Source organism: Myodes glareolus, chromosome 4 (genome assembly GCF_982192425.1).
Source record: "Myodes glareolus chromosome 4, mMyoGla1.1, whole genome shotgun sequence".
NCBI lineage: Eukaryota > Metazoa > Chordata > Mammalia > Rodentia > Cricetidae > Myodes > Myodes glareolus.
The window spans coordinates 121,547,122-121,560,139 of NC_142029.1; the positions used below are offsets into that span (position 1 = coordinate 121,547,122).

Below are 13,018 nucleotides of genomic sequence, written 5' to 3' on the forward strand. Positions count from 1 at the left end.
TGCTCTCCATGATGACAACTGTCCTGTCCCCTCTCTCCAGTTCTCCATGATGACAACTGTCCTGTCCCCTCTCTCCTGCTCTCCATGATGACAACTGTCCTATCCCCTCTCTTGCTCTCCATGATGACAACTGTCCTGTCCCCTTTCTCCTGCTCTCCATGATAACAACTGTCCTATCCTCTCTCCTGCTCTCCATGATGACAACTGTCCTGTCCTCTCTCCTGCTCTCCATGATGACAACTGTCCTGTCCCCTCTCCAGTTCTCCATGATGACAACTGTCCTGTCCCCTCTCTCCTGCTCTCCATGATGACAACTGTCCTGTCCCCTCTCTCCAGTTCTCCATCATGACAACTGTCCTGTCCCCTCTCTCCAGTTCTCCATGATGACAACTGTCCTGTCCCCTCTCCTGCTCTCCATGATGACAACTGTCCTGTCCCCTCTCTCCAGTTCTCCATCATGACAACTGTCCTGTCCCCTCTCTCCAGTTCTCCATCATGACAACTTTCCTGTCCCCTCTCTCCAGTTCTCCATGATGACAACTGTCCTGTCCCCTCTCCTGCTCTCCATGACAACTGTCCTATCCCTATCTCTCCTACACTTCCTTACACCTAAAAGTCCTTACACAGTAGAAGAAAGACTGCCAATATTCAAGCAGGAAATAAGAATTAAGAAAACAAAAACAGGTTGGGACCGGGTAGTGAGTGCAACCGGGCAGGCAGGAACTCCTTTGTTTCAATAGCCTTCCTACAGCAAGATAGACCTTTTGTCAGCGAGGTCCCTGGCCAGCAAGGGGCACTGATCCTGTAGCAAAAGATCCATCAGAGGGATGAGTGTGCTCCTGACCTGCAGAAGAAGTCTGGAAACGGAGCACAGACATTCCCCAACCCCCTTAACTTCCTGGTCATTCTGCAGGGGCTGCTCCACCCTGCTACGCCCTCTCGCCTTCTATCCCATCCCAGCTTTCACCCAGGAACCCCTTCCCTTCTTCCTCCATTGCTCGGGGCCATAAAATCCCCCAGCTCAGCCTCCTTGGGTGCTGGAGGGGGTGGTGAGTGCAACCAGGCAGGAGGGAGTTCCTTTGTTTCAATAGCCTGCAGGCAGCAAGGTAAGTCTTCTGTCAGACATGTCCCTGGCTAGCAAGGGGCACTGATCCTGTAGCAGAAGATCCATTGGAGAGCATTTGAAGGAAGAGATGGGCAGGCAACAAGGCAAGAATTCATCCAACAATCTGAAAAACAACATGAAAACACCAGAACCCAGCGATCTTAGAACAGAAGGATTTGAACACCCTAATACAGAAGAAGTGGAGAAAAGTGACACTATAAAAGCGAGAGAGTCCCATAAACAGAATATGAAAAACTCCCTTAAAGAAATGGATGAGAAGTATAACAAAAAGTTCGAAGAAATGAGTAAATCCGTAAATGATATCCTGGGAAACCAAGAAAAAACAATCAAACAGGTAATGGAAACAGTTCAAGAATTGAAAACTGAAATGGAGGCAATGAAGAAAACACAAACTGAGAGCCGGCTGGATATGGAAAATCTAGGCAAACGAACAGAGACTTCAGAAACAAGCATAACCAATAGAATACAAGAGATAGAAGAACGAATCTCAGATTCTGAAAACACAATAGAGAAAATAAACGCTTTGATAAAGGAAAACAGCAAATCCAACAAATTCTCATCACAAAACATTCAGGAAATCTAGGACACAATAAAAAGACCAACCTAAGAATAATAGGGGTAGAAGAAAGAGAAAAATTGTAGATCAAAGGCCCAGAAAATATATTCAACAAAATTAAAGAAGAAAACATTCCCAACCTAAAGAACGATATTCCTATGAAGGTTCAAGAAGCATACAGAACACCGAATAGACTGGATCAAAAAAAAACATCCCCTGGCCATATAATAATCAAAACACAAAGCATGCAGATTAAAGAAAGAATATTAAGAGCTGCAAAGGAAAAAGGTCAAGTAACTTATAAAGGTAAACCTATAAGACTTACACCAGACTTCTCTATGGAAACCATGAAAGCCAGAAGGTCCTGGATAGAGGTACTGCAGAAACTAAGAGACCATGGATACAAGCCCAGACTACTATACCCAGCCAAGCTATCGTTCACTATCAATGAAGAAAACAAAATATTCCAGGATAAAAACAAATTTAAACAATATGTAGTCACAAATCCAGCCTTAGAGAAAGTAATAGAAGGAAAATCACAACCCAAGGAATCCAACATTGCAACACTGCCTACAATAACTCGGAAATCTAGCGATCCTTCACAAGCACAAATCAAAGAAGGGAAACACACAAACTCTACTACCCCCCCCCAAAAAATAACCGGAGTCAACAACCACTGGTCATTAATATTACTTAATATCAATGGACTCAATTCACCTATAAAAAGCACAGACTAAGAGATTATATACGAAAACAGGATCCAACATTCTGCTGTTTACAAGAAACACACCTCAACCACAAAGACAGACATCTACTTAGAGTAAAGGGTTGGGAAAAGGTTTTTCAAGCAAATGGACCTAAGAAACAAGTGGGTGTGGCCATTCTAATTTCTAACAAAATTGACTTCAAAATAAAATCAATCAGAAGAGATGAAGATGGACATTTTATACTCATAACAGAAATAATTCATTATGATGAAGTCTCAATCCTGAATATGTATGCCCCTAATATAAAAGCACCCACATATGTAAAAGAAACACTTCTAGAACTCAAGGCAGTCAGCAAACCACACACACTAATAGTAGAAGACTTCAACACACCTCTCTCACCAATGGACAGGTCAACCAGACAGAAACCTATCAGAGAAATAAGAGAATTAATGGAGGTAATGAATCAAATGGACTTAACAGACATCTATAGAACATACCACCCAAATAGGAAAGACTACACCTTCTTCTCTGCACCTCATGGAACCTTCTCAAAAACTGACCACATACTCAGTAACAAAGCAAACTTCCACAGATACAAAAAAAATATTAGTAACCACCTGTGTCTAATCGGATCACCATGGATTAAAGTTAGAATTCAACAACAATGCTACCCCCAGAAAGCCTACAAACTCATGGAAACTGAATAGTCAACTACTGAATCACCCCTGGGTCAAGGAAGAAATAAAGAAAGAAATTAAAGTCTTCTTTGAATTTAATGAAAATAAAGACACAACATACTCAAACCTATGGGACACTATGAAAGCAGTGCTAAGAGGAAAGTTCATAGCACTAAGTACCCAATTAGAGAAAATGGAGAATGCACACATTGGAGACTTAACAGCACTAGAAAGCTCTAGAAAGCTTTCTAGAAAGCTCTAGAAAAAAAAAAAGCAGACTCACCCAGGAGACGTAGAAGACTAGAAATAATCAAACTGAGGGCTGAAATCAACAAAATAGAAACACAGAAAACAACCCAAAGTATCAATGTAACAAAAAGCTGGTTTTTGGAGAAAATCAACAAGATTGACAAACCCCTATCCAAACTAATCATACGGGAGGGAGAAAACACGCAAATTAATAAGATCAGAAATGAAAAGGGGGACATAACCACAGACACAGAGGAAATTCAGAGAATCATTAGATCTCACTACAAAAGCCTGTATGCCATAAAATTAGAAAATGTAAAAGAAATGGACATATTTTAGATAAGTATCAAATACCAAAGTTGAACCAAGACCAGGTGAACAATCTAAATAAAACTGTTAGTCGCGAAGAATTAGAAGTTGTTATCAAAAACCTCCCTACCAAAAAGAGCCCAGGACCAGATGGTTTCAATGCAGAATTCTACCAGAACTTCCAAGAAGAGCTAATACCTACACTCCTTAATGTATTTCACAATATAGAAACAGAAGAGTCATTGCCAAATTCTTTTTATGAAGCTACAGTTACCCTGATACCAAAACCCCACAAAGACACAACCAAGAAAGAGAATTACAGGCCAATCTCACTCATGAACATTGATGCAAAAATTCTCAATAAAATACTGGCAAGCCGAATGCAAGAACACATTAGAAAAATTATCCGTTATGATCAAGTAGGCTTCATCCCAGAGATGCAGGGCTGGTTCAACATACGCAAATCTATCAATGTAATCCATTATATAAATACACTGTAAGAAAAACAACCATATGATCATTTCATTAGATGCTGAAAAAGCATTTGACAAAATTTAACACCCCTTTATGATAAAGGTATTGGAGAGATTAGGGATACAAGGTTCATACCTAAATATAATAATACAGCAAGCCAACAGCTAACATCAAATTAAATGGAGAGCAACTCAAAACCTTTCCACTAAAATCAGGAACACGACTAGGCTGTCCACTCTCTCCATACCTCTTCAATATAGTGTTTGAAGTTTTAGCAATAACAATAAGACAACATAAGGAGATCAAGGGGATTCGAATTGGAAAGGAAGAAGTCAAACTTTCGTTATTTGCAGATGATATGATAGTGTACATAAACGACCCCAAAAACTCTACCAAAGAACTCCTACAGCTGATAAACACCTCTAGTAATGTGGCAGGACACAAGATCAACTCCAAAAAATCAGTAGCCCTTCTATATACAAAGGATAAAGAAGCAGAGAGGGAAATCAGTGAAGCATCACCTTTCACGATAGCCACAAATAGCATAAAATATCTTGGGGTAACTCTAACCAAGGAAGTGAAAGACCTATTTGACAAGAACTTTAAGTCTTTGAAGAAAGAAATTGAAGAGGATACCAGAAAATGGAAGGATCTCCCTTGCTCTTGGAATGGGAGGATCAGCATAGTAAAAATGGCAATTCTACCAAAAGCAATCTATAGATTCAATGCAATCCCCATCAAAATCCCATCAAAATTATTCACAGACCTTGAGAGAACAATAATCAACTTTATATGGAAAATCAAAAAACCTAGGATAACCAAAACAAACCTATACAATAAAGGAACATCTGGAGGTATTACCATCCCTGACTTCAAACTCTATTACAGAGCTACAGCATTAAAAACAGCTTGGTATTGGCATAAAAACAGAGAAGTTGACCTATGGAATCGAATAGAAGACCCAGATATTAACCCACCAATCTATGAACACCCGATTTTCGACAAGGGAGCTAAAAGTATACAATGGAAGTTATGCCAAATGGTGTTGGCATAACTGGATGTCAACCTGTAGAAGATTGAAAATAGATCCATATCTATCACCATGTATAAAACTGAAGTCCAAATTGATTAAAGACCTCAATATCAATCTGAACACACAGAACCTGATAGAAGAGAAAGTGGGAAGTACTCTACAACACATGGGCACAGGAGACCACTTCCTACGTATAACCCCAGCAGCACAGACATTAAGGGCAACATTGAATAAATGGGACCTCCTGAAACTGAGAAGCTTCTGTAAAGCAAAGGACACTGTTGTCATTAGGACAAAAAGGCTACCTACTGACTGGGAGAAGATCTTCACCAAACCAGCAACTGACAAAGGTCTGATCTCCAAAATATATAAAGAATTCAAGAAACTAGACTTTAAAATGCTAATTAACCAAATTAAAAAATGGGGCACTGAACAGAGAATTTTCAACAGAAGAAGTTCAAATGGCCAAAAGATACTTAAGGTCATGCTCAACCTCCTTAGCGATCAGCGTAATGCAAATCTGAGATACTATCTAACATCTGTCAGAATGGCTAGCCTTTGCTGGAGAGGATGTGGAGTAAAGGGTACACTCATCCATTGCTGGTGGGAATGCAAACTTGTGCATCCACTTTGGAAATCAGTGTGGCGGTTTATCAGGAAATTCGGGATCAACCTACACCAGGATCCAGCAAAATCAGTCTTGGGAATATACCCAAGAGATGCCCAATCATACTACAAAAGCATTTGTTCAACTATGTTCATAGCAGCATTATTTGTAATAGCCAGAACCTGGAAGCAACCTAGATGCCCTTCAATGGAAGAATGGATAAAGAAAGTATGGAATATATACACATTAGAGTACTACTCAGTGGTAAAAAACAATGACATCTTGAATTTTGCATGCAAATGGATGGAAATAGAAAACACTATTCTGAGTGAGGTAACCCAGACCCAAAAAAATGAATATGGTATGTACTCACTCATAAGTGGATTCTAGCCATAAATAAGGTCAGTGAGCCTATAATTCGTGGTCCTAGAGAAGCTAAACAAGAAGGTGAACCCAAAGAAACACATACAGTTATCCTCGTGGATATTGGAAGTAAATTAGATTGCCAGGCAATAATTGGGATCTTGGGGGTGGGGGGTGGAGTGGGGGTAAGGGGACATGGGGAGAGAAAAGTGAGGAGGGGAGGATGGGGAGACCCTGGGGGAATGGGATGGTTGGGATGGAGGAGGAGTGAATATGGGAGCAGGGAAGAAGATATCTTAATTAAGGGATCCATTTTAGGGTTGGCAAGATATTTGACTCTAGAGGGGTTCCCAGGTGTCCATGGAGATGTCCCCAGCAAGTTCCTTGGGCAGCTGAGGAGAGGGAGCCTGAAGTGGCCCTATCCCAAAGCCACGCTGATGAATATCTTGCATATCACCATAGAAGCTTCATCTGACAATGGATGGAGATAGAGACAGAGACCCACATTGGAGTGTTGGACTGCACTCCCAAGGCCCAGATGAGGAGCAAAAGGAGGGAGAACATGAGCAAAGAAGTCAGAACCGCAAGGGGTGCGCCCACTCACTGAGATGGTGGGACTGATCTAATGGGAGCTCACCAAGGCCAGCTGGACTTGGACTGAAAAAGCATGTGATCAAACCACACTCTCTCAATGTGGCGGACAATGAGGGCTGACTGAGAATCCAAGGACAATGGTACTGGGTTTTGATCCTACTGCATGTACTGGCTTTGTTAGAGCCTAGTCTGTTTGGTTGTGCACCTTCCTGGACCTGGATGGAGGGGGAGGACCTTGGACTTCCCACAGGGCAGGGAACCCTGACCGCTCTTTGGACTGGAGAGGAAGGGGAAGGGGAGTGGGGGGGGGGGAAGGAGGGAAATAGGAGATAGGGAGGAGGTGGAAATTTTTTAATGATAAAAATAAAAAAAAAACAAAAACAAAAATAAAACAAAGAAGTAACAGAAGTAAACATCTATTACTCTGGGTCTAATGTTTGTAGCCCTTCCCTAACTCATGTGTTACAAGGAGTTAGGACTTTAGAGAGGTAATCAGGTAATAAGATGTAGACCTCATGAGTAAGATAAGTATCCTATAAAGATATGACAGCACTTGCTCTGTGTCTGCTCTCTACTACGTTAGAATAAAATGAAAAGCATTACTGTAAACTCAAATGTTTAACCTACAAGTCATCTGGAGTTCTCACTCTCCAGATGATGTGTTCTCTAGAAGAACACATTTCTGTTAGCCAGACCACCAACCTGAAAGATTGTTTTGATTGTCAGACCGATAAATTATGCATTTCTAACCACTAATTTGTTCTATAAACAGCTTCATCAAAAACAAAACTGATATTCTGAGGCCACATAATTCAGCCCTGGGTTTTCCTCAGTTGGTTCCTTATCTACACATGAATCACAAAGTGCTGTTTTCTTTCTCCCTAGTCCAACCACTCACTTTAGTATTCAAATAGAACCCAACCCCTAACTTCTTTGCAATGCCAAAAAACAATGTCCCATCATTTATTCTAGTATCGCCTTATTTTTTTACCAACCTGAACCTCATTTGATATTATTTCCCTGGCTCCACATACTTAATATTTGGCCTGCACTCAAAAATGCAAATCCCAGGCCTGAATTAATCTGTCTCTGACTTTAATCACTTGTTTAGGTTGTTCAGTAGTATGCAACTTAAAAAGGCTTTCATGACATCTGATATTGTGGTTATGGATTCCTAGACAGTTCTGTCATTTTAATTGTTCATTTATTTTTCACCGTATCTCTTCAGCTTCCCCATTACATTAGGAGTATCAATCTCATCTCTCAGCATTCAAGGAATTAATTAGTATCTAAAGTAGGATAGGCACTCAACAGGCAAACAAATAATAGTTGCCAAAAATTCCAAAGCAAACAAAAATTTTTATATTCAGTTATCATGTACAAGATCTTCAATTTTAAAACAAAAACCCAATTTATAGAAAGTGGAGGTGGGGTTTTTGTCACCTTTCCATACTCACGGTAGTGCTAAAAATTAATTATCAGAGATGGAAGATAGAAAAAAAAATACAGTGTTTAAAAACTCATACCCCCTATGTAATTAAGACACCCTACCATTAGATATGTGAACACCCTACCATTAGGTCTCAAACTAGGTGTTTACAAAGACACCTGGTCTAGGAGGTCAAGCTTTTCTATGTGCATTATGGTAAATATGCAAAAGAAACTGAATACAATGTTAAAAAATGTAAACTAAATTTAAAGTTGCAGTAAGCCTTCCACATTCAGTCACTCCAAAAACATGGCTGAATTGTCTGCCATTTGTAAAAAAAGTTAAAAGGTACAACTAAGAATAAAAGTGAAAATTTATTATTTTTCAATGATTTCATTTCAAAAGAAAATTCTAGTCTAATGCAAAATGAACTCCAAAGAGAAAAAGAGAATTGTGAATTTGTAAGTGAAAGCATATGCTACACATACTCCTTGTCTCTTTCTTCTTTTCGCTGTCATATCCAGGGTCCCTCCAGGAGTGTTCACAGGCCACACTCTTCCAGACTCATCTCTTCTAGTAAGGATCACTTCTTCATCTTCACGCTAAGGAAAGGTTTAGTTAATGTTTAAAATACTTATAATGCTAAATGTCCACACTTAACAACAACAAATTACAGAAAAGAGTCTAGATTTCAGAAAGACCTATGGGTCATTTTAAGTCTCTTGGATTTTTAACACTCATTGTAAATTAACCATAAAATGAAACACAAGAGGGGGAGAAACCCAAAGTTCATTTTAGCATTTTTATAATTCAATTAATGAGGCAACCTTCAAATGATTCCGTTAACCATTTTTAATTGGGCACAATGGGGCTGAATCTAAGGCCTCATGTATAATACTAGGTAAGCAGCTGACCAATGAGTCATATTCTAACCCTGATATTTCTTTTTTTAAAAGAAGATTTTGAGATACAGTCTTACTAAATTATCCAATGTGGCCTTCAACTCACTTTGTATTTCACAATAACTTTGAACTTGCCATATCCCGCCTCCCTCCCACATGACTAAGATTCCAAGCTTGTGTTAAAGGCCCAGTTCAAACAGTTTCATCCAAATACATTGAAGAACGATAAAGGAAAGAACAAAGATGGTGGCACTGCCACAGAGGGCCATATTGAAGTCTGTGGTCTATGTTGCCTCCAGAGGCAAAGTTGAGGCATATAATTTCTGCTGTAATCTGGGGGCCACGTTTGCTATCTGCTGCCAGCAAAGGCTGTGTGTACATCTGTTGTCTATGCTCCCACCTTTAATCCCAGCACTCGGAAGCAGAGACAGGTGGAGCTAGTTCCAGGACAGGCTCCAAAAGCTACAGAGAAGGCCTGTATCGAAAAACTAAAAAAAAAAAAAAAAAAGAAAGCCAGCATATGACAGAGCTATCTGTCATATGCTGGTGATTCCAAGATTTATTGATTTCCCAGATCAGGGTGATGCTCAAAAAGACCTGGGTGAATTATGTTATTAATGCAATAAAAGATCTAAAAACTGAACATTCATAGATCTTTGAAGTCAGCACACAGAAGTTTTATGTTGATTCAATTCAACATAAAAATTGAGACATTTTGTATATTCTTATATATTTTTATTTTACAAGCATAAATGTTTAGTCTGAATACATGTGTACCACATGTGAAGCTAGTCCCAGAAGAGGCTAGAAGAGTGATACAGATCCCACAAAACTGGAGTTATAAATGTTTGTGAACAGCTATGTGCATGCTGAAACTAAACTTATAGTTCTACCACCAAGACAGCTCTCTAGCCCCATTTACTATAATCTTTATTTAGTTTTCTCATAAAGTCAATCAATTTTATGACACTATCAGTTCAGTGTGAACATACACACACACACACACACACACACACACATTTTATACATCTATAAAAACCTTAATTCTGCACAGAAGACAAGAGGAATTAAACTGAACATGGCAAACCCAAGAATCTGTGCAGCCTTCAAATGTTGGCCCTGTACTTCTTTTCTTTTCTAACGCTTCACAATTCTGGCAAATTTGCACTTTATTTCCATTTCACAGAAATAGTTACCTTCTTGTTCAACAAGGAAAACAAGAATGTAATCACAGCCAACCATCAGTTCTCAAGTAATTTTAAGAATATTCACATTGCTATTACTACGAATCATTAAGAAAGCAACCATTATACTATTTGTGATTTTCTGTCTTAGCCACCTTTTCAGGCCAAGAAAAGGTAAACATTTTAAGTATATAGAAGACCTGGAACACTGTAAAATAACAGAGTCCTCAATAAATGCTTGATAAATGGAATTACCAAACTAGGGCCTCAAACTGATTGAGACACTCTCAAAATTAAACCACTTCCTTCCCTTGGGTGTCACTTTGTTACTTTCATTTTCACGATGTTGCCAGTTCATAAGACCTGAAACCAACTTATGCTATTCACTTACAACAGAGAGGTCTGTTCTATGGAGAAAAAAAAAAGCCTGTCATTGCACAGTGGCAAACATTTTTAATCCCAGTGCTTGGGAGGGATAGGCAGGTGGATCTGTGTTGAATTCAACACCAGCTGATCTACAATAGTGAGTCCCAGGACAAGAATTACAGAGTAGAGAGTGCTTATCGCAAGAAATTAAAAGTGAAATTAGGCAATCCAATCTTAACATCTATGTAATTTATATTATTTTTTCTCCAAAAATGCAAATACATTTTCTGCTACAAATAGAAAGAATTTATAAATGCTTTCCGTTTCGTAAATGCTCCAGAGTTTTACATTATTCCCAACAAACACTGTTCAAACCACAATTTTTGATTTTACAAACACTGAAAGCGAATGTCTAATTACAAACATTTTCTATGGATATTCTTATAAACAAATCTCAATATGCTTTAGTCCTATCAATTCTTTATCAATAAAACAGCCTTATAGCTGGCAAAAATCATCCATACACAAATGAAAGTTCTAAATAGGTAAGCATTTTTATCTGTTCCATTCAATAATAAATAGACAAATAAACCATAGACAAAATCATTTGTATTATCTGAAATGAATATCTAATTCAATTCTCTTATTCTACTGTAGGAAAAAAAATTTAAGGACATCATCAAGCCACAGAATTTAGATATCCTTGGCCTGAGGATGAGGCTTTCACCAGGGAATGCGAGTGAAATTTACATACAGACATCTAGAATTACAATACCACTCCTGTAATAAAATAACATTAAACAAAGTAATATACATTCAAACAAGCTTTCATTACTTACCTTTATTCTGGATCTTTGTGTTGATATCTGTGCTATGGTTTCTTTGAATTTATTTGCCTCTTTAAGTTGGGCTTTAAGTTGTTCAGCTAATTCCTTCAAAAGGAAAAATCAAATAGGTAAGCTGTGTTGCTAAATTTTTCATCACAGAATATTTCAAAGTTTTAAAGCAGTCAACACCTGACTCTGATAACCAATTGACACTAATTTTAATAAGTATTCTTCAGTTACAAATTTCTTGAGTATTGAGACACTCTGTTTATGATTTTGAGGTGAGTAATTTCAAGAAACTATACTTTGAGAGAGGTAAGAAAATGGAAAAAATACATATCATCAAGAATTACACTTTTGCAGCTGTGTGATGGTGGCACACATCCTAGCACTTGGGAGGGAGAGTCAGGCAGATCTCTGTGAGTTCAAGGCCAGCTTGGTCTACAGAGCAAGCTCCAGGACTGGCTCCAAAGCATTTACATTTAAATTTTAAAAAAAATCCATGTATATTTCAGTGAATGAATTCACTATCCTGGAACACAGAAGAATTTCTGTCTTTGCTATTCTGCCATATCAAAGTTAATACAAATTAAAATAAATGGTAATATATGTGTATGTGTGGTAAATGAATGAGTAGGTCCTACCAAATTATCCCTATTTTTATTTAATTGTAGGCAAATTGGTCTTAATTCATAAATATTTTGTATGTTCTTAAACATTTTAAATTTACTGTTGAGTTTCATCATAGCATATGTATGGAGATCAGAGCACAACTTGAAGTAGTAATAGGTTGGTGGTACACATTAAACTCGGGTTATCAGCCTTTATGACAAACTCCTACTGAGTCATCCGACCTGTACCAAGATTTTAGGTTCTTATGTGTTATTTTAAGAAAGTAATAATAAGCAGTGTTAGGCTGCAGACACCTCAGTGGTTAAGAACATTTGCTGCTCTTACAAAGGACCAGCTATCAATACCCAGCACATACTTCAGGTGGTTCACAACCACCTATAACTCCATAGCTCCAAAAAGAGCTAACACCTTTTCTGGCTTCAGAGGGCATCATAGTATACACACATATGTGCGTGCGTGCACGCGCGCGCGCACACACACACACACACACCAATAAAAATGTTTAATAAAAATTAAATCTTTACGAAAAGAAACTAATAAGCATTCTTTAGTTAAAATGGAAATGAAAGAAAGACATCGTTAATGCCTCCAACTATGTCCCAGATGTTAGATGTTAGAAATGCAAGAATAAGTAGAAAGGTATGTAAAAATAACATGTTTTTCATAAATTCCAGAAACCTAAAAAGGAGAGATAATATGTATTTCTCCAATAGAGAAACCACAAGAGTACTATCTCTAGAAATTCTCAAGAAACAGTACTGGCATAACTGCATGTGAACATGTACAAGAATGTAAATAGATCCATATCTATCCTCATGCACAAAACTTATATCCAAATGGATCAAAGACCTCAACATGAATATAATCACACTGAACCTCACTAAAGAGAAAGTGGGAAGGAGCCTTAAACACATGGGCACAGGAGACCACTTCCTAAATATAACCTCAGTAGCACAGACACTGAGAGCAACAATCAATA

General features: G+C 38.3%; 1 protein-coding gene across 1 annotated transcript in view; it reads right to left on the reverse strand.

Moving 5' to 3' along the window:
• Cwf19l2 (CWF19 like cell cycle control factor 2) overlaps positions 1-13,018 on the reverse strand; it is an 85,393-nt gene that overhangs the window by 40,541 nt on the left and 31,834 nt on the right. Inside the window, exons 10-11 of the mRNA XM_087905903.1 lie at positions 11,419-11,511; positions 8,616-8,729 (exon numbers count right to left, since the gene is read on the reverse strand). Coding sequence (XP_087762029.1) covers positions 8,616-8,729; positions 11,419-11,511 — 207 coding nt within the window. The remainder of the gene's footprint in view (positions 1-8,615; positions 8,730-11,418; positions 11,512-13,018) is intronic.